The sequence below is a fragment of the Pelecanus crispus genome, chromosome 6 (genome assembly GCF_030463565.1).
Source record: "Pelecanus crispus isolate bPelCri1 chromosome 6, bPelCri1.pri, whole genome shotgun sequence".
Taxonomy (NCBI): Eukaryota; Metazoa; Chordata; class Aves; order Pelecaniformes; family Pelecanidae; genus Pelecanus; species Pelecanus crispus.
Window position 1 is genome coordinate 1978655 of NC_134648.1, and position 25051 is coordinate 2003705.

Consider the following 25051-nt stretch of genomic DNA (forward strand, 5'->3'; position numbering starts at 1 on the left):
CCTATGAACAAGGCTTTTCTGCATTCAGTAGATAGTTTGGGCTGTAAGGCTCTCCAAACACCAGCTAGCCAACCAGTGTGTTTTTGCTCTATAGATCTGGCAGCTTCCCCTTGCTCCCACACCAAGATTTTGAGGATAACGTCCACCGTGAGAGCAGGCTATTGGCAGCGGCTGGTCTTTCTCCTATCCGTAACGTCATGAGTTAAATCTTGGGAAACACTAATGACAGGCTGCTTGGTGAGTCCTAGGGCAGCTTGTTGAAAGGTCTTGTGCTGGCTTGCCCAAGAGATGCAAGATCTTGCCAAATTTGAATAGGAAAGCAGGTATCACAAAGGAGGTCCTTTCCCCAGGAGGACAAGGATAAATATTTGGGGCTTTGCTGACAGTTATTTAGCAGAGCATGGACCAACCAGCTGGCTGTCAGCATGAATAATAGCTAATCCAAGGCAGCAAGGTATGGCTTTTTAATTTAATTTATCTCCATTCCAGTCAGCGTCTTCAGGCTGCAGGGAGATGTGATTCCTGGCGGGCAGCTATTGCGCACGGCACAAGCTGCAGCCTTATAAACTTCCCAAGTTTCATATCTACATCTTGGATGGCTTCACACAAAGCAGTTGGCTTGTCAAGTAAGAAAAAGTGAGGGTGAGCCTTAGTTAATTGTGAAATTCTGGTCAAGTCTCCAATGGCAGTAGATGTCTGCATCTAGGCAGGTGGATGCTGCCTCTGGGGGATGATTCAGCTCCAGACCCAAACAGCTCGATTTTCATTATTTGGAACACATCTTCCAGCGCCGTGCGGATGTCTCAGATGCCGCTTCGCCTCCGGCATCTCTACGTGGGCAGTGAAAAGCAGCTCTAAATCCCCCTTAATAACACCAGGAGACCAGACGTGTTGCTCACAGGACGTCTGAAATGAGATGTCTGGATCTGGAGGTGACTCTCACCCCTCCAGCAAAGGGTCATCACATAATTATGACTTTTAAGTTCGGATCTGTTTGTCAGATGCCAGGCAGCACGCACTCTTGCTTTGCTCTCTGGTGTAACTCTGTCATGCGATGATTAATGTTATCCAGGAAAAATCAATGTTTATTTATTCTATCTGTCGTAAAGTGTGATTTTAGGAGCTGCTGATTTCTCTCGGGTGAGCAGAGAGAGCGAGCCTGAATTTATCTTTGAGCTCCAAGTTAGGCATCATGTCTAAAGCAAGGCGAGGTGAGACAAATCCTGGCTCTTATTACTGCACCATCCTACAGGATGAAAAATTGCGCTAAGGAAAGTCGTGTTTTCCAGTGCTTTCACCTAGAAGAGGTCTTTCTGGGACACAGGGAATAGATATTTATTTCTCGTGCACTACACTGGACTGGGAGCACCCCAAAGATGAAAAATCATTTCATTTTCCCAGTGGTTATTGTGGACGGTCGTGTGTTAATGGCTTGAGAGAAACTATGAGACAGTTCTGCAATTTATTTATGCTTTATTCTGGTATGTTAGAAACATAGAATCATAGAATCATTTAGGTTGGAAAAGACCTTTAAGATCATCCAGTCCAACCATTAACCTACACTACCAAGTCTACTCTAAGCCAGTCAAGGGTAGACTGACTAAACCATGTCCCGGAGTGCCACATCTACCCGCCCTCTGAACACCTCCAGGGTGACTCCACCACCTCTCTGGGCCCTCCTTATTGCCCTCCTTCCTTGCCTTAAAATATCCACCCGCTTCTACGTGTGTTGCTGGTGGCTGTGTGCGCGCTTATCTAAGGCTGAATGGGGAGACTGGCCTCAGGAACTTGAGTTTTTCCTCTCTCCAAAAGAATTTACCTTATATTGCCTTAAAGTGATGTAACTGCTTGATAGATGAAAATTGACATTCTTAACATTAGTGACAAATGCTATTAAGTATTTCCATTTGAAAGGCGTAAAGCAGCTGAACCACTTATATATGCAATATGGTTGAAGATAATTATACATTCGCATCCGAGTTTATTCTCCTGGGCTTCACAAACCGAGAAGACCTGCAGGTGACATTCTTTGTCTTATTCCTTGCCATCTATGTGGTCACTCTAGTAGGAAATCTGGGAGTAATTATATTAATCAGAATCGATTTGTGCCTACACACCCCCATGTACTTCTTCCTAAGCCACTTGTCTCTCCTGGACATCTGCTACTCCTCCACCATCCTCCCTCAAACCTTGCTGAATTTTTTAGTCGAGAAGAAGGTTATTTCCTTCATTGGGTGTGCCACTCAGCTCTTCTCCTTTGCGACTTGTGCCACTGCCGAGTGCTACGTGCTGGCTGCCATGGCTTATGATCGCTACGTGGCCATTTGTAACCCCCTGCTCTACTCTGTGGTCATGTCCCAGAGGCTTTGTGTTGGGATGTTGGCTGCTGCCTACTTAGCTGGTGTGATCAGCTCCACCATACACACAGTTTCCATATTTCGTCTCCCATTCTGCCGGTCCAAGAGGATCAATCATTTCTTCTGTGATGGACCACCGCTGCTAGCCCTCTCCTGCTCAGACACCCATGTCAATGAAGTGATGGTTTCTGCCGTGGTGGGGTTCAATGTGCTAAGCACCATGGTCTTCATTTTAGTCTCCTACTTGTCGGTCCTCTCCACCGTCTTGCGGATGCGCTTCAAGGCCGGTTGGCACAAAACCTTCTCCACTTGTGCCTCTCACTTGGTCTCCATTGCTTTGTACTACGGCAGCTCCCTCTTCATGTACCTGCGCCCTGGCTCCAGACACTCCTTGGAGCATGACGAGGTGGTGTCCATGCTGTACGCCATTGCAGTCCCCATGCTGAACCCGCTTATCTACAGCCTAAGAAACATGGACATGAAGAACGCCGTGAGGAAAGCAAAAGGTAGAGTCCTCTCCTCCTTGTCCATCCACGGTTCCTCGTCAGCTGAAAGGAGAGGGCTACACTTCCATGGTAAGGAGGGTTAGGTATGGCACCTTCAAGAAGGAGAGTTAGATATCGCACCTTCAAGAAGCAGGGACTAAATGCACCTGGAAGCAGGACGCCTGGAAAAACACATTTCCCCTTGAACCAAGGCTACGTGCCGTGCTAGGAGGGACAGGACTTTCCCTGGCTGTAGCCTGAGACCTGACAGTGGCCATGTGTTGGGCAGAAAGTTATTATCCGGAATAAATGTTATTTAACTATTACTTAAAATAAATATTATTTATTATTTAGTATTATAAAAAAGTCATAGTCAACTTCATTTCAGGCTTCAGAGAGCTGAAGGGAGAATGCAGGTGGTGGCTTTGCCCTGCCAATGTCAAACCAACCAGTCTCTGATCTCTCATGTTTTATATTAACTCTAGTTAATATAAAAAATAGAACCTCTGGTGATGTTCCTGGTATTAGGAGGATGTTAACTGAATTTTCCAGAGGTTTTAGGTCTAGACCATGACGTGAGGTCACGTGAAATAGCGCTGTGATGGTGTGTTGGTCATCAAAGCACTCATGGTAAATGGGGACAAATCATATTTGAGCCTCTGCTCTGCCGCAAATTTAACTAGGCATGTAAAGGGCCAGAGTGCTGGTGGGATGGAGGATTTGAGGTCTTCTTTTGCCCCGAACAGCCAAGGTGCTGGTGGTCTGGGGTTGCCTTACAACAGTACTGAGCTGTCTGGATCTGGGATTTCACCCTGCGGACGTGCACCCTACCAAAGCAAGTATCCTTAGTGGATTATTTTGCCTTCCACGTATTTTTTTAAAATAATCTTTAAAATCTCTTTTTTTTGTCCTAAAGTTGAGTGAGGGTTATTTTTTTCCCCTCTATGATCTTGCTTTTCCCACTTCACAAGCCTTGGTTTAAACCCAATACTGAATGGGGAAGAAAGAAATGGAAAAACACAGGGAAGTCCCTTCCTACCCACCTGAAAAACAAATCTACATTAAAAACATCTAAAGCCATCTATATACTTCTCTATCTTGCTTCCCCACACTTTCATAGCTCAGGATTCTCTTCCATCTGCCCCATCTTTGCGTTTTCTAAATGTCTGGGACAAAGTTATCATTTCATATTTGTACTAAGGGTTTTATAACATCTCTTCATCTAGCAGAAGCTTTCAGAAAACATTGGCACTCGGGATTCATCCGAATAAAACTGGTAAAGCTGAGTTAATTCTGTTATAGCCTCAAAGCAGCTGTGTAAAATGATGCTTTTGAGCAAATGCCAAGTGTGTTGTGCAGGCACCAGTAGAGTGTATGGAAATAAATATATCTGCTGGAGAGGACTCCCCACGGCCGTGCTCACATCATTCATACAGCAGATGCTCCATTAAGTTTGTTTTCAGCATCCTTCAATGGAACATTAGCTCATCAATCAGATCTCCTTGTTGGCAGTAAAGGACTTTTTTTTTTTTTTTTTTCAATACAGAAGTTTGCGATAGTTGGATAAATAAAAAGCAAATTGCCCTGGACTTGTCTTTCTGCAAGATCAGGTGCTGGCATGGGCAGCCTGGGCAGGTCCCTACGGGTGAGCTGGTCTTGGAGGTGTTGGTGCAGCCAGAAAGGTTTTTTGGGGGGGCAAAATCGAAAGGGGCTTTCGCTGAGCAGGTCAAAACAATTATCAGCTGGAGGAGGGTCCTGAGGGAGAGCGGCTTGCACAAACATCTGAGGTAAGGCTCCATCCAGGATAAAACCCCTCTGCCTGCCAGCCTGGGCGATCCTGCTCCCGACCATCTCCCCTCCTACCACGGCTTCGACGCCTCGGATGGGCTTCCCCAGGAGCTGCAGGCACCGCATCTACCAACACCTTTCCTTTTCAGCGAGCAGGTAAAAAGGGGTTTGACATTTCCAGTTGGCGACCCTTGTCGTGCTGCCTCTCGTGCGTGAGACCATTTTTAAGTGCGGGTGGTAGAAGAAGACTCAGCCCAGTGCTTCGCTGCTCTATCGTCCCTTAACCCGTAACACATTTCACATTTTGCTTCCAGTGTGGCTCGACTGATTTGTCTCTTTAGCTGTTTGTATACTTCATGTTGCAACAAATATGTTAGTATTGATCAACACCTGAAAAATGTACACCAGTCCCTTTTTGTGGGAGCTGGACTTGGTGTAGTAAGTTATGAGGAGCAGATTGGTTTTTTAAATTTCACGTTACAGTAGTATTTAGGGTTTTTTTTTTTTTTAATTTCTGCATCCAAATGATCAATTGGCAAACTTAAACAAAAAAAAGAAAAAAAAAAAGGTGCCTAATTAATGCTTCTGTTTTGTTCATATGGCTGAAGCTTCCCACATTCCTCTGGAGATAAGAAGAAAATTCAGAATGAAATCTTCTGCGCCGTGAAGTCCTGCAGCACGGGCTCAGGCTCACAAGGAGCTCCATCTGTACTTGGCAAGATTTTAATATTTTTATTAGCTAAAATAATTTATTTTCTATTTAGAATTTATTTAATATTTAAATATTTGTAAATATTTAGCATTTTCTTATCTTTGAAGCCATTTAAGATATGATTGTCCTCTCCAGGGCTGGAAGTTCACCTATGAGCTGGTCACCACAGGTTGCCTCTACGGGATGGAAATGAGCACTCCTAGGACACAATCAATTTAATCCCAGGGATTATATTACTGTCAATAAAGAGAAATGCACGCTTCAAGGGTACCAGTCATCCAGACGGAGCTACAAGTACGTCTCCATTACCAAGCAATGTTGAGCAAGAAGATCTGAGGTCGGTAAAGTAAAACGAGTGGCGCTGGGACTTAATTACCCTCCTGCACTCACTTCGGCCTTCCGTATTTTTTTAATTCAGCCCATTCTGGGGAAGTGGATGCTGTTTCGTGGCCGTGATGTACTGGTGCAGCTGCATCTAAAGGAAGCCCATCCGTGCTCTCCAAGAGCATCCACGGCGTGAACCCAAGTGCCCTAGCAGGGGTTAGGAGGTTTGCTCCAAAAAAACCCACGCTCCTGACCCCATCTACAACCGATCTAGGGACGTTCCAGCTCAGATGTAGACATCTGTAGACAGCTCTTCCATCAGATAATTCATCTGCAGAGGGGCTGAATGGGGGAGATGGGAATACCCAAGCTGAAGCTTTAAAATTCTGGTTTATGTATAATATATTTTAACACTGTGAAGTGGATATTTGAGTTGGTCATAGAAAGCTCACTGCAATCACAGCAAAGCTGTGCTAGAGACAATACCACTGCTCCACCCCCCACCCAGCACACGCAGGGGTTTTTCTTCAAAAGCTGATAAATTTAGAAATTTAAAAAACCCACCAAGCCAACTTCAAGTGCACGGCTTTGTTTCATGATGAAAAGGCTGCACCAGAACTAATGAGGCCACAGACAAACACTGATCCAGTCTGAAAAAAGAAAAATAAAAATCCTTAAAATTTCCAGAAACCAGTGGCTAGAATCTGAATTTTCTCTGTTTTCCACATTTTGGAATGTGTTTATTTGATTTCATTTTTTTTACACTTGAATAACCATTTTGATATTTCTTAGCGTACCATTACTACGGTGTATATAAATCATGGCAGAACTATTCTCTTTTAAAATCTGACTGTGTAATTAGGTCCTGCTCCTGTTTGACTTCAAAGCTTGGGTGAACGGCAGAAACACAGTTGCCTTGCATTTTGCTAAAACAAATACACTGTTTTCTATTGCATTTACTTTATGGGTTAAAATCCAACGTTTCCACAGCATTTCTCTCTTAGGGATTTATTTCACTGGTTCATTGATTTCTATTTAAATTCATCTAACTTGTAGAAATGATGGATGGAGAAAACCTCACTGTTTTGTCCGGCTTCATCCTCTTGGGCTTCTCTGATGCCCCAGAGCTACAAACCACCATATTCACAATTTTCTTATCCTTGTATGTTTTAATGGTGCTGGGGAACCTGATGATGATCCTGCTAATCAACGCCGACCCCCAGCTCCACACCCCCATGTATCTTTCATAGATTTTTGCCTTTCCTCCGCTATCGTCCCAAAGGCGCTGGAGACCTTCCTGCTGGGGAGAAGTCACATCTCTTTTTTGGGTTGTTTTGCCCAGGTCTATTTTTTCCTTGCTCTGTTTGTCTGTGAGTGCTTCCTCCTGGGGGTGATGGCTTACGACCGGTACACGGCTGTGTGCAAGCCGCTGCTTTATGCCACCGCCATGTCCAGGGCGCGTTGCTACGGCACGATGGTGCTGGTGTACGCCGCGGGCTTCCTCACCTCCCTGGTGCACACCGTCCTGGTGGGGAGGTTGTCCTTCTGCCAGGCCAGGAGCATCAACCACTTCTTCTGCGAGCTGCCCACCCTCCTGCAGCTCTCCTGCTCTGACGTCCGCGCAAACGAGATCTTGCAGGTTTCCAACGCTGGGCTTAACGCTGTGGGCTCTCTCCTGATGATCCTGGTGTCCTACACCTACATCCTCCACACCATCCTGCAGATGCCTTCGGCCAGGAGGAGGCTGAAAGCTTTCCCTACCTGCGCCTCCCACCTGGCTGCCATCACCATCTTCTACGCGCCGGGGATGCTCACCTACGGCCAGACTCGCGAGGCGTGCTCACGGTGTCAGGCAAAGCTGGTTTCTGCATGCTACACCCTCCTGACCCCCACCCTCAACCCCCTCATCTACAGCCTGAGGAACAAGGAGGTGAAGGGGGCCCTGAGGAGGCTGTGGGTGCGAAAGCTCGTGCCGCATCTATCCAGGATTTGAAAAGGCGATGTACGTGATGTACGTGATGTACGACAGGTCTTCGGTGCTTGGGAGGGAATATGTGTTATCGGTCATTACTGGTCTGCTTACAGACAAGGAGGTCACACAGCAAGTACAGGGTGTGGAGAACTAGCGTAACGAATGGTTCTCCTCGAACAACTTCAGCTGCTTTTAATCATGGCGTGAGCCTTCAATAATTAATCAAAATAATTGTCAGTGCTTCCCTAGCCGAAATAGTACCACAGTATTTTGTGTCTAAATTGTGTTAAATGCAAATATTGCCCACAAAAAGGACGCTCACATTGGAGGCAAACAATTACTGATATTTCCATTGCCTGCTTGATACTCATTTTTCCCAAATGACCTTGAAGAACCGAGGATCTGTTTAAGTCAGTGATATATGGGGAGCTGCAATGTGGCCCGGACTCTCTGATTTTTTTCTAGGCGCACTATTAGAGCTGCTCTTATGAAGGCTTTGCCGAGGCAGGCATCAGTGAGGTCCTCTTCATCAAGGCTGCAAGTGGGACATGGCGGTTGGCTGTACAAGGAGGGGCTGAGAAGGTTTGCAGGATACTGCCAGAGGTGATCCTGACAAGAGGGGTACGTTTATCTGATGTGAGTGACCTGGCAAGAGTGGGGTGTAATTTCAGCTCTGACCTCAGATGCAATTTCTGACCAATGTATAGACGAACCATCAGAAAGCACAAAGCCATGGTGTTGGCTCCAGGGGCCTGGAACCGTGCTAACGACTTGTTGTTACGGGCACACACATGTTAGCACGTTTGGCCCAACCAAAATCTTCTTGGGACATGTTTTCTTTAGATCTTTTACTATTTTCATAGTTGGATGAGCAGTAAGAGGAGCAGTAAGAAGCCCATTCTTTGTGTGGCAATCACTGAACCACATTTGATTGAGTTACGTATGTCATCGCATGGCTAAGGTGGAAGATGCTCTAAAGAAAACAGTAGACAAAGGGTTTTTTTTAAACATTTAATCAAGACACACCTTTTATGTTTAATGAACTATACAATTTCTGGAAGAACATGGAGCTTGTATGATGACAAAGTGAATAAATTTTATGTTTTAGAATAAGCATCTATGTAAACCGTGGTCTTCCTAAAAGAACTGTAATGAATAATAATAATGAACGCAATGGCAACCAGTAAAAACCAGCTTTAAGCTGGCATGAAGTGAAATGCTATAAAGCTTTTAATCGAAGTTTCTGATGGACTTCTCATGGAAAGTAGAGGCATTTGGACACTTCCCCTAAGAAACAGAGAACATGACATCTGAAGTGCCTTACTCTGCGTGACTGGGAGGGAGGGAGGGGAATCCTTAACACGCAGCAAAGGAGCTTATTGCTCCTTTCTGCTCTGTCCTTCCATCCTCTGTGCATGGGGACACATAGAGAAGGCTGGACACGCTGCTGTGGCTGTGTTTAGGGCACTGGGTGGGGGAAAAAACCAGCTCTCCTCTCCCTGAGACATTAGGGAGTGCAACCATGGTAATTGCTATGGCCAGCACCACCTGGGGCCTCCACCCACACCCTCTGCCCCAGGTTTGGGGCACTATTTAAGCTCAGCCCTGGGTCTTTAACCATTTTCAGAGCTGTGCTTGGTCCTGGTCCCGGTCCTGGTCCCGGTCCCCAGCTTTCCTGGTTTGAATTTGGCCATTGGTTTCCCCATGGCCATAGATAGGAGCTGCCGCTCTGCTCAGGCGCTGTGGGACCATGTCCTGTGGGTGAGGTTGTTGCCCACCCTGTGTTGTGGCCACCTTCAGCTCCCAGTTTGCCTTTCCCTTAGGGAGTAACTGGTCCTTGCTGCTCCCTGAGCCATGTTGTTATGCAAATAGCATGAACAACTCTTAATGCGAGACAAGACCCTCTAATGTCCAAGCTGAGGATAAAGCAAGCTGTTCTGAAAGGTAAGTGTTATAAAGATCTCCCACCATCTTTTTCTGTGGCTTTCTCTTAAGAAAAACAGCCCCTGCTCAGCTGCATGCTCCGGGTGGATTTTATTTTACTCTGTATTAGGAATCCGCAATGTTGACTCTTGCATCTGAGCAAAAAAAAGTTTGGATTATTGGTATAACAGTACGGTGGGTGTGCTTAGGTCATGATTTCTATGGCCATCTAAAAGAAATCATGCTAGGAGGATTTCATAGAATCGTTTAGATTGGAAAAGACCTTTAAGATCATTCAGTCCATTGATCTAACACTGCCAAGGCCACCACCAAACCAATTAAGGGGAGAGGAATAATTTCATGTTCCCTGGCTTGGTGGCTGCATTATTTTTAATGAAAGTAAAACTAGGAATCATTAAGATTAGAAATGACCTCTAAGATCATCAGTCCAACCATCAACCCAACACCCCCATGCCCACTAAACCATGGCCCAAAGTGCCACCTCTGCCCGTTTTTGGAACCCCTCCAGGGCTGGGGACTCCCCCACCTCCCTGGGCAGCCTCTTCCCATGCTTCACCACTCTTCCCGTCAAAAATTTTTCTTAATATCCAATCTAAACCTCCCCTGATGCAGCTTGAGCCCATTTCCTCTCATCCTATCGCTGGTTCCTTGGGAGAAGAGCCCAACACCCCCCTCCCTGTCCCCTCCTGTCAGGAGCTGCAGAGAGTGATGAGGTCTCCCCTCAGCCTCCTCTTCTCCAGGCTGAACACCCCCAGCTCCCTCAGCCAGTCAAGGACCTTTCAGCTTCCCATGCTCTGCCAGGGGCACAAGAAGCTGGGAGGGGGCACAGCCAGGAGAGTTGATCCCAACTGCCCCAAGGGCCATTCCATACCATACGGCGTCATGGGCAGTATAGAAACTGGGGGGGTTGGCCGGGGAGCAGCGATCGCTGCTCGGGAACTGGCTGGGCATCGGTCGGCGGGTGGTGAGCAATTGCATTGGGCATCACTTGCTTTGCATATTATTATTATATTGTTACTATTATCATTACTATTTTACTTTATTTCAATGATTAAACTGTTCTTATCTCAGCCCGGGAGTGTTTCTCACTCTCACTCCTCCGATTCTCTCCCCCATCCCACCGGGGCAGAGGCAGTGAGCGATGGCTGCGTGGTGCTGAGCTGGGGCTGGGGCTGAACCATGACAAGCTGTCTCGGGGAAGAGCCGGCATATCATTTACAACTGCTCCATGACAAGAAAACAGGGGAGGGGAAAATACTTCTCCATAGCTAGTTACATTCAATCACCCTAAACTCCTTGCCAATAGGGAGAACTACCACTCCCAGCTGCTGCTGCTTCTCCTCCTCCTGCAAGCCGCAGGTCAGATGAAGCCTGTTTCTCTCCCATAGAGCAAACTCTTTTGGCCGAGTTAGACGTCTTGCGGCTGTGGGAAGTGAGGCGTAGGATGAGACCCATGCAGGTGGCCGAGAGTGCTGCTATGCTCTTGGGTACAGGCAGAGACAAGCCAGAGCTTTCATCCCCCTGGGATGGAAATGCCTGGGAGTTCAGCAGGAAAACATCCCAGCTCCTCGGGTGGAAGTCTCTTCCAGGTCTGGAGGCAAAGCAGAGGAGGTTTTTCAGCGCAGACACAGCTATGCTGCCTCCAGGCTGTGACGTTCTGGTCATGCAAGGATTTAGCATCTTCCTGATGCTAATCACAGCGCTTCCTGCTCTCATCCCCTGGCAGCTCAGCGGTCTCTGCTTCTCCTCCCTTTCCTTATTTTCCATGGCACATCCCCCTGGAAACAAATGAGAATTTTTTTTTTTTCCTTGTAGTTAGCCCAAAGTGAGGTGTGGGTTTTGGGGTTTTTTTTTTTTTGGATATACCTCCCCAAAAGCCTCCAGTCCTCCTTGAACTTGCCTCTGGAGGAATCACTGCTCAAATCAGTGTAACTTCTTAAAAAGCTCAGCTTAAAAGGGAAATTCCTTATGAGCTCATTTTTACCATCTCCCATGACATTACATCATTTCACAGAAAAAAAACCCAAGAGATGACAAGGAAATGTTTATCAGCAGCCTGTAATGACAGGATGTTTGGTAACATTGAGCCTCTGCAGATTTTAAAGCATGCTTGAAATTTGCTGTACCTGTTTCTGTAAATATATGTGGTGCCTTACTCCTCCAGACAGCTGCCATAAGAGTATTTAAAAAGGGAAGCAGCAGGAATTTTATCAACCGATGGGGGTCAGTTTGGTCAGCAGGCAACCAGCAAAAATATGATTTGCTGTCGCTTTTCTAAGTGCCTCCTTGACGTCCTTGTTCCTCAAGCTGTAGATCAGAGGGTTGAGCATAGGGACGACCAGGGTGTAAAACACGGCGGTGACTTTCTCCACCTCCAGTGAGTACTTGGAGCCCGGTTGCATGTGGCTCAGCCCCGCGGGCACGTAGAACAAGGTAACGGCGAGGAGGTGGGAGGCACAGGTGGAGAAGGCTTTGTGCCTGCCTTCGGCAGACCTAATCCTCAGGATGGAGAAGAAGATGTATGCGTAGGAGGTGATGATGATGAAGAGCACAGACATGGAAATGGCCCCGTTGAAGGTTACAAGCAAAAGCTCATTGAGGCGGTCATCAGAGCAGGTGAGTTTCAGCAGAGGGTTAGTATCACAGAAGTAATGGTTGATGACATTGGGTCCACAAAAAGGCAACGGCAGCAAGCAACACGTTTGGATTAGCGAATTCAAAATCCCCCCTAGGTATGACCCGGCCACCAGCTGAGTGCAGACCCTCTTGGGCATAGAAATAGCGTAGAGCAGCGGGTTGCAAATGGCTATGTAGCGGTCGTATGCCATCACAGCCAGCAAGAGCACCTCTGTGGTCACAAACACAAGGAAAAAGAAATGCTGGGCAAAGCAGGCCGAGTAAGAAATGGTTTTCTTTTCCACCAAGAAGCCAATAAGCAGCTTTGGAGAAAAGACGGAGGAGTAGCAAAGATCAACAACAGACAGATTGCAGAGGAAGAAGTACATGGGAGTGTGCAGCCGGCGGTTTGTCTTGATCAATGCAATCAGCCCAAGATTGCCCATCAGGGTGATGAGGTAAATCATTAAGAAGATTATGAAGAGAGGAGTCTGCAGCTTAGGCTCACTTGTCAGTCCTAGGAGGATGAACTGGGTCGCCATGGTGTGATTGCCTTCAGCCATGTTCCCGTACTACATCGCAGCGTGCCTGTTGGAAGGAGGAAAAACAATCGGAGCGAAATAAGAGCGAGCAATGGCATGGCTTGTGTATGATGCTGCTCTCAGCAACTGCTTTATTAGACTATTTATTAAAAGGACAGAACTTTGATACTTGAGATAACATCTAACCGTGCTTAGGTTCTCAACAAATCCTTCACAGGCAGAGCAACTAATCCAAAACCTTTCAGAAATTGCATTTTGTCCTCACTCTCTTTAAACACGAGGCTGAATCAATTGGGTTTTTTCCTTTTAAAAGAAATGACCCCAGTATCGAATGATTTGAAAACTGGAGAAGGTGTGAAGGATTTGCAAACCTGGCATCACTAGAACAGGAGGCAGAAAAGGGGAACGTATTTCATTTTCCCCATGAGAAGACTAAAAACACGAGTCATGACGACCCTGGGAGCCCCAAATGCACGGTGCCCGCTCTGATCAGCTTTGCAGGATCCCCGGCTGCCCACACCAGCTCCCCGGGTGAGCTGCCAGCGACTCGGGAAGGTCACTCGGCAGCCTGGGACAGAAACTCCCATGCGAGGCAGCCTGTTCTTGCTGGGCTGCTGCACTTCTGTCGATAATCTTCGTCAGACTCCAGCACAGAGGGAAATATTGCCCCCAGCATTGCAAATCATAGTGAAACGGGGGTTTATTACGCTTAATTTCTTTATCTGCTCCAGCTTGATGGTTATTTACATGTTTTTCTCCACTGGAGGTAGGGAAGGCAGGCGTTTGCAGGCTGCTCCTCACAATTGTGAGACTGAGAAATGAGTTGTACGTAATGTGTTATGTACGTAACAGAAAGCTGTTAGCTGTACTCAGGAGGAATGGGAATTCGGGAGGTGGGGGGAGGAATAATCACTTATCAGAAGGCTCCATAGAGCAGAAAGAAAATTGATGCCTTCACTTTCAAACCACGCAACACCTTGCACACAGTATTTTTTTTTTTTTTTCCCCTCTAATCAAGCCCTCCAGACCCAGTTACTCACTCTTTCTAGCAGAGCACAGCAGATGTTAGGAATTCTTCATACGCCCGAAAGACTTGCTTCTGGTATAAACAGTGCTACTGGTGTTAATTAACAATAATGTCAGTGTGATAAACAGCAGTGGAAATCTTTGTTTAGAACAGAACATGTAAGGAAAAAAAAAACTGGTAGTGAAAATAACATGAATGGGAAGGCAGGCAGGTGCTGGTGTGGTGCCCGAGGTGAAGAGCAGGGAAAGAGGACTTTAATCTGAGCTACACGAAGCAAACCTGTGTGCCACCACCTCAGAAAAATCTCTTCCACATGGATCATCCCTGCAATCCCCTTTCTCTGCAACAGTGAGAGCAAATGCTCAGCTGTCTCCTGATTTCCCCTCCCCAAAGATTTTCAATACCTTTTGCAAAGGCACGATCAGGAAAGAGAGCTGCTGTTTCTCCTACATCGCACTGTCCCGGAGCGTGGAAGGATGCCGCGGGCGATGCCTGGCAGTTTTGCTCACGCACCGGGCTTCCATAACTATGTTACTTAATCATCATTCTTGGTTTTAGCGGGTCCCATCACGGTGGCTATCTCACATTCAAGATATACATCGCTGCGCTCCACTTTTCTGGTACAAAACCCGATTCTTACTTATATCTCTGTGGCAGAGTTTTCACTTTACAAATATTTATGACGTTCCAACGTAACAGAAATAGCTGGCAGGATATTTCTAGGTTTTGGTTGCAGCTCTTTTTCCCTTCCACTAAAGGAACATTTTCTGAGAACACTCGAACATCCTTATATACAAAAATCCGTAACAGATCCACCCAACCCTACTGCTGGCACCAAACCCTCGCCTTCTGCGAATGGGGAATAATAACGCAGCTTGGGCAGAAGCAGGAGGTTGCTCTAGGCTCTGCAGTGTGTTTTTTTTACTTTTCCTAGAGAAAAACCTTGAAGATTTCCTCACAGGCTGAGCCCTGCGCGACACTCCCAGGCTACGGGTCTTTCTGTGCTGCCGCACAGCGCGGTCCTGCTCTTGCCTTCCAGCTGTCTTCCCTGTTCCGGGCAGAAGAGCAGCTTTCCAAATGTTTTCTCAGAGGTTTTATCACTATAAGACGGTGACACATACTTGGAAAGCCTGAAGGTAATGCCTAGAAATTCAGACATATGGCAAATATACAGTTCAGGTATATTCTGCTAACGAGCTTTTGCCCTGCATCAGCCAACTTGCAAGCTTGAATGCTGTGGGGTTTAATCTCGCTCCACGTTTGCAGCCTGCGCCTGCAGCCCCGCTTTCCTGTGTAACGCCACATTCCTACCCAGCACCCGGACGCACCTTCCCGCGATCCGCACGCAACACGCGTGCCTCATCCTAAGGCAGGTAGAAGCAATGCGATCCGTTCTCCTCCATTCTTCAGATTACTCTGATCCTACAAGAGGAGGGAAGCGGCCGCTTGGAGACGCGACGCTCGGAAGCGCGACCGAGTAACGCGGTGGCTCCGTCAGCAAGCAGCAACGGTGCGTGGCCCCAGCCTTTTGAGCAGAGATGACGACGCGGCCCCGAAGGGCTGTGCAAGGGGACAGCTTCTGGGTTTATTTAGTTCTTTGGCCCTCATCGATAAAATCCCTGAAGTACATCTCAGCTGAGCAAAGAGCTTCACGCCAGCCACGGAGGGGATGATTAGAAACTCTCGGATGATTCTGGGAGATGTTTGGACTTGGGTCCTGTCCCCTGCCCCAGCTAACTGTGCAAAAAGGGCTCATTAACTTTTCTTTGCTCAGTGCTGATATGGAGGGGGGTAATTTTCATCTGTGCTGGTGGGAAAGAAGCCTTACGAGTGCGCTAAATAATGTTTAACGGGATGCCAGGGTTTGGAGTTTATTCTCCTGTTTGGACTGTGCAAGTTTAGAGCTTCACTTAAACTGTACAGTTTAAGGAAGTTGAAAGTGTGACTGCTGTAACCAAAGTCAAATGTGCACATAAATCGCTTTCTCTCCCTGCATGTGTAATAGTTTTTACGGCTCGGATTTGGAAAAATGCAATTTCTCAGCTGCATCCTACACAACACACACCGAGGAAAGCCACGGAGGCAAAGACGACGCGCTTCCACCCAAAGGGACAAAGTGTGACGTGCGCTTCAGTGTAACAGCACGAGCCAAGTGCACAAACACCAAACCGTATTTCTGTAACCGTGCTTACGACTTTACTTGAGGTTCACTGGAGAAATCATGTTCATCTGAAGGTGGCTTTCTTTGTGTGCATCCCTTGAGAAAATGGCAGGCAGCAAACTTGAACGTTGTTCCTTTAAGTACATTAAAGGTACGTGAAAAGGCAGTTAAACTTTCTTAATTGTGTTTCGGCATTTCTGTCTGTCGGGGTTCAGCCCCAGCCAGCAGCTCAGCACCACGCAGCCATCGCTCACTGCCCCTGCCCCGGTGGGATGGGGGAGAGAATCGGAGGAGTGAGAGTGAGAAACACTCCCGGGCTGAGATAAGAACAGTTTAATCATTGAAATAAGGTAAAATAGTAATGATAATAGTAACAATATAATAATAATATGCAAAGCAAGTGATGCCCAATGCAATTGCTCACCACCCGCCGACCGATGCCCAGCCAGCTCCCGAGCAGCGATCGCTGCTCCCCGGCCAACCCCCCCAGTTTCTATACTGCCCATGACGCCGTATGGTATGGAATGGCCCTTGGGGCAGTTGGGATCAACTCTCCTGGCTGTGCCCCCTCCCAGCTTCTTGTGCCCCTGGCAGAGCATGGGAAGCTGGAAAGTCCTTGACTGGCATAAGCAGTACTGAGCAACAACTAAACCATCAGCGTGTTATCAACATTATTCCCATCCTAAATCCAAAACACAGCACTGTGCCTGCTACTAGGAAGAAAATTAACTCTATCCCAGCCGAAACAAGGACACTGTCTCATTCCTTGAGCTATTCTTAGCATTGGAATAACACAGCACATAGTGATGCGATGAATTAAATGCCATTCAGGTCAGCAAGAAGCGGGCAGGATGAAGGACTCTGCAACCAGTCACGGAGAGCAGGGCCAGGCTGAAGACAGTAAGTTTGCAGTTTCTTTTTCCTGCTGCTGACTTGGTTTACCTCCTTGCTGCCAGCATTTTCCTGACTCTTACTTCCAAATATTATCTTTTTTTTTTTAATCATCTTTCATTCCCTCACCACAAAACCATTTCACTGTACCTTTCCACGTGGTCACAATGAAGGCATTCACAGCTAAAACAGGAATATTTAGTTAAGAACTTCCTGTTAAGACAAATTCTGGATTGAAACTCTTAAGAGAATGCACACTGAGAAAACACAATTTGTCTTTACTGCATTTTGAAATGAAATAATGTAAGTAATGAAATCCGAGTAGATGAAATGTCTGAACCGCTATGACTACACCAGGTGAATATTGGTTAAGGATAACGGAGATCTTAGCGGCATCATAGGAAAATGTATTTCAATCAGCTTTCACCGATAGCTTTCTACACATAATAAACACAATTCAAAAGATAAGTATCTTCATCATTTGAAATGCACGTAGTAGATAGCCTACTGTGTATCATAATGGTGTATAGCCTACTACATAACATACAATATAGCCTACTATGTAGAATCCTAGAATCATTGAGGTTGGAAAAGACTTTTAAGATCATCCAGTCCAACCATTAACCTAACACTGCCAAGTCCACCACTAAACCAGTTAAGGGCAGAGTCATAATCTCATGTTTCCTGGCTTGGTGGCTGCATTATTTTTTAATGAAAGTAAAAACTAGGAATCATTAAGGTTGGAAAGGACCTCTAAGATCATCAGCCCAACCATCAGCCCAACACCCCCATGCCCACTAGACCATGGCCCAAAGTGCCACGTCTGCCCGTTTTTTGAACCCCTCCAGGGCTGGGGACTCCCCCACCTCTCTGGGCAGCCTCTTCCAATGCTTGACTACCCTTTCTGTGAAGAAATCTTTCCTCATATCCAATCTAAACCTCCCCTGGCGCAGCTTGAGCCCATTTCCTCTCATCCTATCACTGGTTGTTTGGGAGAAGAGCCCAACATCCGCCTCCCTGCCCCCTCCTGTCAGGAGCTGCAGAGCGATCAGGTCTCCCCTCAGCCTCCTCTTCTCCAGGCTGAACACCCCCAGCTCCCTCAGCCGCTCCCCACCAGCCCTGTGCTCCAGACCCTGCCCCAGCTTCGTTGCCCTTCTCTGGACACGCTCCAACCCCTCAATGTCCTTCTATATACCATATATACTGTACTGTATCAGTAGTATAGCCTACTATGTATTGTAACGGCGTAGGGGTAACTTACCCTGGTGACCAAGTAAATCTGGATGGAAGGTAACAGGGGTGGAGGGTGCGTGGGAGGGGAAGGCAGGAGAGGAAGAGGAAGGAGAGAGGGAGTGGGATGTGGTGGGCACGAGAACATCCCAGAAGAGCCAGGCTTTCAAACTAACCCGCCCAGCAAGGCTGTACCTTAAAGCCTCCCGAGAAAAATGCAGCGAGGACTTAGCCTGGGCTCCACTTCTCCGTTAGAAAAGACAAACCAGCGACGGGACATCTAGAAGTTGCTTAAACTGTCTGAGCAGGTTTTCCCAGCTAAAGGGAAAAAAAAAAGATTGCGGCTCAGAGTGACAGGTCACAAGGATTCAGGGTTGAAAGCACAAATACTCACAGATGGAAGCCTTGTTAAATACATAAATACACAGAACAGGCAATAAAACAGCACCCCTCATGGCGATTTTAAAATCTGATTTTCCCTGCAGCGCTTTCCTGCTTTTTCGGGTGCAGATTCTGCCAAGTAACGCAATGGGATAAGTGACAGCCACGTTGACACTTGTGGAGAGCACAGATGACGACCTCAAAGCACACCGGCTACAGCTGCCCTCCTTTGAAGCATCCAGGCTTCCTCTTGCCAAAATATCTCCAGCTTAGGGCTTAGAATCAAGGTTAAGCCGAGACCCTGTGCAAACTTACCAGATCAGAGAAGCAGCCTTGTAGGTTTTGGGGTGCTCTGCTCCACGTGCCCCTTCCCACACACACACACAGAGCAAGCTTGAGACGCTCCCTGCCTCCCCACGCAGCACCTTCACGCTACATTTAAGGAAATTTCAGAGGTGGCTTCAAATTCAGGATTATTTTAGCACTGTTAATAGAATTCCCAGGCAAAACAAGCCCAGCTTATTTTATAACTTGGCGGAGAGTTGACCCACAGATCTTTGATGCTTACAGAGCATCCAAAAGCCCCTTTTAACACCAGGATTAAAACTTGAATTTGCTGTATTCAGGCTTGTGCTTGATTTTTTGGCTGTTGTCACCAATAGCTTTCCCTCAAACTGGGATTTTTCTTCACCCGTGCAGCCTTCATCAACAAGGTTTAAGCCACCTCTCCAGAGAACGAGAAACACCGCGTTTGTGTATAACTTTTATTCTGAAAACGAAACCCAGCACATTGCTTTGACAAGCAAGAGGAAAAGACTACGCAAAACACAGAATAAAATAATGTAAGAAAAAAAAAAAAAGAGGCACTATCTTTTCTTCTTCTTAGTCTGGGACCTGTCTCTGTGTGTACAACACGGAAGGATGCCTCATGAAAACGGGAGTGAGCAGGCTTCCATTCTAGGTTTATTGACTTTTTTTTCTTTTTAAGCATAAAACAGAACCTAGCAGCAAAATTCAGCAGCAGTCTCAGCTCAGCTTGTCCTTGGTTTATGCACTAAGAACGGGCCAGAACTTTGCTGGAGTCGGGATTACAAATTTTTTTTTTAAACAAAGAAAAGTGACTACAATAAGGGAAGGAAGAACCTACACCCAATCCTCATTAAAGGGGGAAGTTTGCTGCGTTATTTCAAGTCTCCTTCCCAGCTCCAGCTTGCCTTCCGTTTGCATCTCCCCCGTTTCTCCTTCAGCCTCCGCTGCTTGCACCTACCTCTTTTTGGATGGATTGTGTCAGGCAGAAATCTATCATTCGTACCCAGTTTGCTCTCTAGCTGGTCAACTTTTTATTTCTTAAGTCAGAGAGGGTATTTCTGATCAGCACCTCCCTTTAACTCCACAGCCTGGGCATCACCTCCGGTCCCTGTGACCTCCTCATCATCAGTTTGAGACTTTTGAATGCTGCCGCTGAACTGCTGAATGCAACTCCCTGGTTCCTCACCCGCCCCGATGCCACGGTTGTTTCAGCTCTCTTCTCTCCTAGCCTCACATGTTACTACCGCTGCGCAGGAAGATGCTTATCCGATTCACTAACCTAGCCTTGTTGGGAAGCACTTTAGCAGCATCCTTCCTAGCACTAACACGCAGAACAGAAAAACGACCATTTGTTATTAGCCTAAAATTCCTGGTTGAGCATAAAAACCAATCACAGGGGTTTGCAGTCGGCCAGCCTGGCTATTTTCCCTTTTTGGTCTTTGCGGCTGCAGCATTGTTGGTCTTGGCTTTCTTCTTTGCCGACCCCTTGGTCTCTGGCTCTTTGCGCTTGGCTGACGTGATGGAGCCCGTCACCTTGAAGAAGTCGTCCAGCCGGCCCTGCGTGCTGCCCTGCCGGCTTTTGCTCAGCCTCTTGACTCCGTTGCGGATCCGCTCTTCATTGAACTGCTTCTCCCCACACATGAACTGGACGAGCTCCTCTTCGTTCGGCTCGGTCCACTTCAGCTCTACGGTGTTGGGGTTGACCACGTCGGGCTCTAGAAAGAGCTTCTGGGCCTCTCTGTGCAACCAGTTCTCAGGCAGAGGGTACTTCTTGGTGTCTATCTGCTGAATGATCTTCTCAATGCTTTTGTGCTCCTTGATGAGCTCGACAGCACGCTTGGGCCCAATGCCACGGATGCTCTCGCAGTAGTCACAGCCCAGGAGGATACACAGATCCACAAACTGCTCCCAGGTCAGGTCTAGATCCTGCAGAATACGGTTCAGGTGAAACTCCTGGATGGGCAGCTTCTTCGTCTCGCTGGCAGTAAGATGCCGCATCAGTACGGGACTCCCGAAGGTCAGGCAATCCATATCTTCCGTGGCAGCTGCGTAGACCTTCCCAGCCTTCACCAAGATAGCGCAGCTGGCTTCGGCCTCTCCCGGTGCCTCCACGTAGGGGATACCCATCAGCGTTAGTAACTTCTTGCACTCGTCAGTGTGCTGCTGTGTCACCTTGACCAGCCTCTTGCTGTACTTCTCAATGTTGTTTTCCTCTCCGGCCTCCTGAGCCTCCTGCAGGTGTTTCTCAGCCTCAGCCCGGCGCTCAGTCCGCTTCGCCAGCTCCCCCGATTTCAGCTGCGGGGGCTTGCCGTCAAAGACGTAAACCGGCTTGATGCCGTTCTCCACCATGCGGATGGTCCGGTAGAACATGCCCATCAGGTGGCTCGTGGTCTCGCCCTCCTCATTCTGAAGGACTTCAGCTCCCTGCCGCACAGCGATCAGGAACTGGTAGATGCTCATGGAGGCATCTATAGCGACCTTCCGGCCGAAGTAAGACTTGATGTCATTCTCCCGGATGGCGCCAGGAGCCACGTCGGCAATAAGCTTGGCCAGGCCATGGATTCCCATCCTGGGGAAGAGAAAAGGGGACGTTGGGATCAGCCTCTGCACACACATGGTGCTGGGGGGAGCTGGGGGTTTATGGCTGGGCTGTGGGGGTGGTGTACCACCCAAGCAGGGGGACCAAGGGGAGGTGACTGCTTCCCCTACGAGCCATTACCCCATGGGCTGTGGCCTCCACTGGCTGCCATTACCCCGCTTCCAGCCTCCCTCAGCCCACCATTAACCCCCTACCCACCGTCAGCCCCCACCTCAGCCTCCCCAGCACACCATTATCCCCCCTGCCTAGACCCATCGTTATCCCCCTCCTATCTCAGCCTCTCCCAGCCCACCATTATCCTCCCTGCCCAGGCCCATCGTTACCCCCCTCCTACCTCAGCCTCTCCCAGCCCAGCCCCTCTCCCTTCGCCAGCCCCACCATTATAACCGCCCAGGCCCCGTTACCCCCTAGTTCCCACCTCCCTGCTTCCAGTCTCCACCATCACCCCCCTACCTACTATTACTTCTCCTAACCACAGTCTCCCCAGGCCAGCCATTAACCCCTCTTCCTGCTTCCCCAGCACACCATTCCCTACCCCCTTCCATTATCCCCCTCTTCCCACCTCGGCTTCTCCCAGCCCACCGTTCCCAACCCTCCCTCCTCAGGGACTGCCGTTACCCTCTTCTAATCACAGCCTCCCCCAGCCTCACCATTACCCCCCCTTTCCGCTGTGGCCTCTCCCGGCCCGCAGATACCCACCCCGGACCCGCCTCAGCCTCTCCAGCTCCATTATCCCTCCCCCAGGCCCCCCTCAGCCTGCCCCAGCGCCATTACCCACCCGGGCCTGCCTCAGCCTCTCCATCCGCCATTATCCCCCTCCCCAGGCCCGCCTCAGCCTGCTCTAACCACCATTATCCCCCCCGGGCCCGCCTCAGCCTCTCCATCCGCCATTACCTACCTCCCAGGCCCGCCTCAGCCTGCCCCAACCACCATTATCCCCCCCGCCCCCAGCCCGCCTCAGCCTGCCCCAACCGCCATTATCCCCCTCCCGGTCCCGCCTCAGCCTGCCCAGCCGCCATTATGCCCCTCCCCGCGCCCGCCTCAGCCCCTCCAGCTGCCATTACCCCCCCCCCCCCCCCGGCCCGCCTCAGCCTGCCCCAGCCGCCATTATCCCCTCCCACCCCAGGCCCGCCTCAGCCCCCCCAGGCCCGCCTCGGCCTCCCCAGCCGCCATTATGCCCCCCCGGGCCCGCCTCGGCCCCTCCAGCCGCTATTATGCCCCCGAGGCCCGCCTCAGCCTGCCCCAGCCACCATTATCCCCCCCAGGCCCGCCTCAGCCTCCCCAGCCACCATTACCCCGCAGCTCGAGCCCGCCACCGCTCCCGCGCTCCGCCGCAATGCCCGCCGGGAGCCAGCGGAGCCAATAGTGAGCGGCTCCCGCTGGCCCCGCCCACCCGTCCCGGCATGCCCCGCTCCCGCGCTCCCTTCCGCTTCCGGTGGGGGGGCGGGCAGCGGCGGGAGCAGAGGAGACGTGTCGGAGCGGAGCGGGAACCGGGGCCTGGGCGACATGGTGAGGGCCGGAAGGCAGGGCTGGGGGCCGGGGAGCCGCGGTCAGGGGCCGGGAGGCAGGAACGGGGGCTGGGAAGTTGCTAGCAGGGGCCGAGAGGTAGAGCTGGGGGCCGGAGCCGGCAGCTGGGGAGCCGCGGTCAGGGGCCCGGAGGCAGGAACGGGGCTGGGGAACCGGGGGGGCCGCCGTCAGGGGCCGGGAGGCAGGACCGGCGGCCGGGGAGCCGCGATCAGGGGCCCGGAGGCAGGACCGGCGGCCGGGGAGCCGCGATCAGGGGCCGGGAGGCAGGACCGGCGGCCGGGGAGCCGCGATCAGGGGCCCGGAGGCAGGACCGGCGGCCGGGGAGCCGCGATCAGGGGCCGGGAGGCAGGACCGGCGGCCGGGAAGTCGCCGTCAGGGTCCGGGAGGCAGGACCGGGGGCCGTGAAGCTGCTGGCAGGGGCCAAGAGGTAGGGCTAGAGGCCGGGAGGCAGGACCGGGGGCTGGGGTCCGGGGAGCTGCGGTCAGGAGCCGGGAGCTAGGGCCGGGAAGCCGTTGTCACGGGCCCAGAGGCAGGACCAGCGGCCAGGGAGCCGTGGTCAGGGGCTGGGAGGCCACTGTCAGGGGCTGGGGTCCGGTCCTGGCCCCGTCCCGTCAGGGTCTGGCGGTGCTGCTCACTTTTGCCGTGTCCCCGCAGGAGCTGGAGGCGATGAGCAGGTACACCAGCCCGGTGAACCCGGCCGTCTTCCCGCACCTCACCGTGGTGCTGCTGGCCATTGGCATGTTCTTCACTGCCTGGTTCTTCGTGTATCCCCGGGCGGGAGCGGGGAGGTAGGGGAGCGGGCGGGGGGCCCTCACCTTGCTCTGCCTCCGTTATCGCCTTAACCCCGGGGCCGCAGCTACGAGGTGACTTCTACCAAGTACACTCGGGACATCTACAAGGAGCTGTTGATCTCGCTGGTGGCCTCGCTCTTCATGGGCTTCGGCGTCCTCTTCCTGCTGCTGTGGGTCGGTATCTACGTCTGAGGAGCACCGGTACCACCTTGCGAATCTCCTACAGCTGTAAGCTCCTTGAGGTCTTAACTCTATGGGGGGTCCTGGAAATGTATCCCTGTGACAGCTGATCTTTACAAAAGCCACCTTTCTTCAGGGGCAAAGTGAGGACGCACCAAAAGGCTGCGCCCTCGTCCCAGCAGCAGCCTTTTGGGCTTAAGCATCGCAGCTACTCCGAGCTGCAAAGCGGCCATTGGGGAACTTAGCTGGAGAGCGCTTCTATGCCCGGCTGTTAACTGTGGGCAGGATTGGCGTTCATCCCCGTTTGAGGCAGCAAGGAATCGCGTGTGCTGGGTGTTGTCCTTTGCTCTGTGGCTTTAGTAGCAGCAGAGGCCGGCCCTGGGGAACGCTGGCTCCCTGATCTCCTTCGTCTCTCATTTGGTTCTAGGTGGGAAGCCCTGCAGAAGCTCTTTTTGTATCTTTTATACGTCAACAACAAAGCCCGTATCAGGCATGGACTGTGCTCCTCTCGAGTGACTTCTGCCAGCCCAACAAACCAAACCTGAATAAATGGCTCCATGATGCACCCACCTTTGGACTCATGGTTTGTCTTTTAGATACTTTTTTTTTCCCCACCTTTTCCAAACCACTTTGATATTGCCACAAGACCCATGTGCCTTGGGACGGGCCCCGTGTTTATCACAGATTTCCACTGCTGTGTATGCCCAGAAGCGTTTCAGGGCCACCTCGTGCCCTAGTGCAGCTAGGCTCTAGAAAATAAGCGCGTCCTGCTTCTTCCTAAGCCTGCTTTTATATCCCTCAATCTTCATTACCATTGTGTCCCCTCTCCCTCTTCCTGGAAGGCTGTGCCCATTCTCATCCCGAGCCAGCAGCTTTTGAGGCTCAGCGGCACTGGTGGCCCCTCGCAAAGCGAAGAGGGACAGGGACCGCTCCGAGGCGCTTCGCTTACTGTCGGCAGCGTGTGCTGGGGACCTCCTGCGCTAGAAGCGGGGCTGATGGAGACGCCCGGTCCCGCTCTTCAGCCAGGCTCTGTGCTCCTGAGGCATGCAGCAGCGGCTGGGTGGACGTACCGTTTGGCCTGGGCGAAACAGCGCTTGCTGAACAGCCTCCAGCCAGGGTTACCAGGTAGACGCGCTGGTGCGGCTCCTCGGACGCGAAGCAAGGCAAACGCTCGTCTGGTGAGCGCCGCAGCGGGTGACGCAAGCTGTGTTTGTG

General features: G+C 50.1%; 5 protein-coding genes across 5 annotated transcripts; 3 read left to right on the plus strand and 2 right to left on the minus strand.

Annotated features, from left to right (window-relative positions):
- Window positions 1–1947: 1947 nt before the first annotated feature.
- LOC104037244 (olfactory receptor 5T7) lies at window positions 1948–5561 on the plus strand. Its single transcript, XM_009491122.2, has 3 exons — window positions 1948–2932; window positions 4635–4786; window positions 5478–5561. The coding sequence occupies exons 1-3, from the start codon at window positions 1948–1950 to the stop codon at window positions 5559–5561; spliced, it is 1221 nt and encodes a 406-aa protein (XP_009489397.2).
- Window positions 5562–6721: 1160 nt separating this feature from the next.
- On the plus strand, window positions 6722–7659 carry LOC104037245 (olfactory receptor 8I2-like). Its single transcript, XM_075712242.1, is given in 2 exon segments — window positions 6722–6905; window positions 6908–7659. Coding segments are annotated over 2 exon segments (933 nt in total). The 5' UTR covers window positions 6722–6724.
- Window positions 7660–11792: 4133 nt separating this feature from the next.
- LOC104037246 (olfactory receptor 5J3) lies at window positions 11793–12851 on the minus strand. The gene has a single exon (XM_009491124.2). The coding sequence runs from the start codon at window positions 12759–12761 to the stop codon at window positions 11793–11795; it is 969 nt and encodes a 322-aa protein (XP_009489399.2). The 5' UTR covers window positions 12762–12851.
- Window positions 12852–19219: 6368 nt separating this feature from the next.
- On the minus strand, window positions 19220–21307 carry FEN1 (flap structure-specific endonuclease 1). The gene has a single exon (XM_009491116.2). The coding sequence runs from the start codon at window positions 21305–21307 to the stop codon at window positions 20159–20161; it is 1149 nt and encodes a 382-aa protein (XP_009489391.2). The 3' UTR covers window positions 19220–20158.
- A 1434-nt stretch (window positions 21308–22741) lies between these two features.
- Window positions 22742–24405, plus strand: TMEM258 (transmembrane protein 258). The gene is given in 5 exon segments (XM_075712348.1): window positions 22742–22774; window positions 22776–22847; window positions 23520–23629; window positions 23722–23884; window positions 24264–24405. Coding segments are annotated over 4 exon segments (342 nt in total). The 3' UTR covers window positions 23849–23884; window positions 24264–24405.
- Window positions 24406–25051: the final 646 nt, after the last annotated feature.

Excerpts from the sequence above, each read along its gene's own strand:
- LOC104037244 (XM_009491122.2), top strand. The coding sequence starts at position 1,948 with ATGGTTGAAGATAATTATACATTCGCATCCGAGTTTATTCTCCTGGGC. Across the intron at positions 2,933-4,634 it reads GAGAGGGCTACACTTCCATG|GCTCCATCCAGGATAAAACC; the intron begins GTAAGGAGGGTT and ends ATCTGAGGTAAG. Across the intron at positions 4,787-5,477 it reads CTTTCCTTTTCAGCGAGCAG|GGCTGGAAGTTCACCTATGA; the intron begins GTAAAAAGGGGT and ends TGTCCTCTCCAG.
- LOC104037246 (XM_009491124.2), bottom strand. The coding sequence starts at position 12,761 with ATGGCTGAAGGCAATCACACCATGGCGACCCAGTTCATCCTCCTAGGA.
- FEN1 (XM_009491116.2), bottom strand. The coding sequence starts at position 21,307 with ATGGGAATCCATGGCCTGGCCAAGCTTATTGCCGACGTGGCTCCTGGC.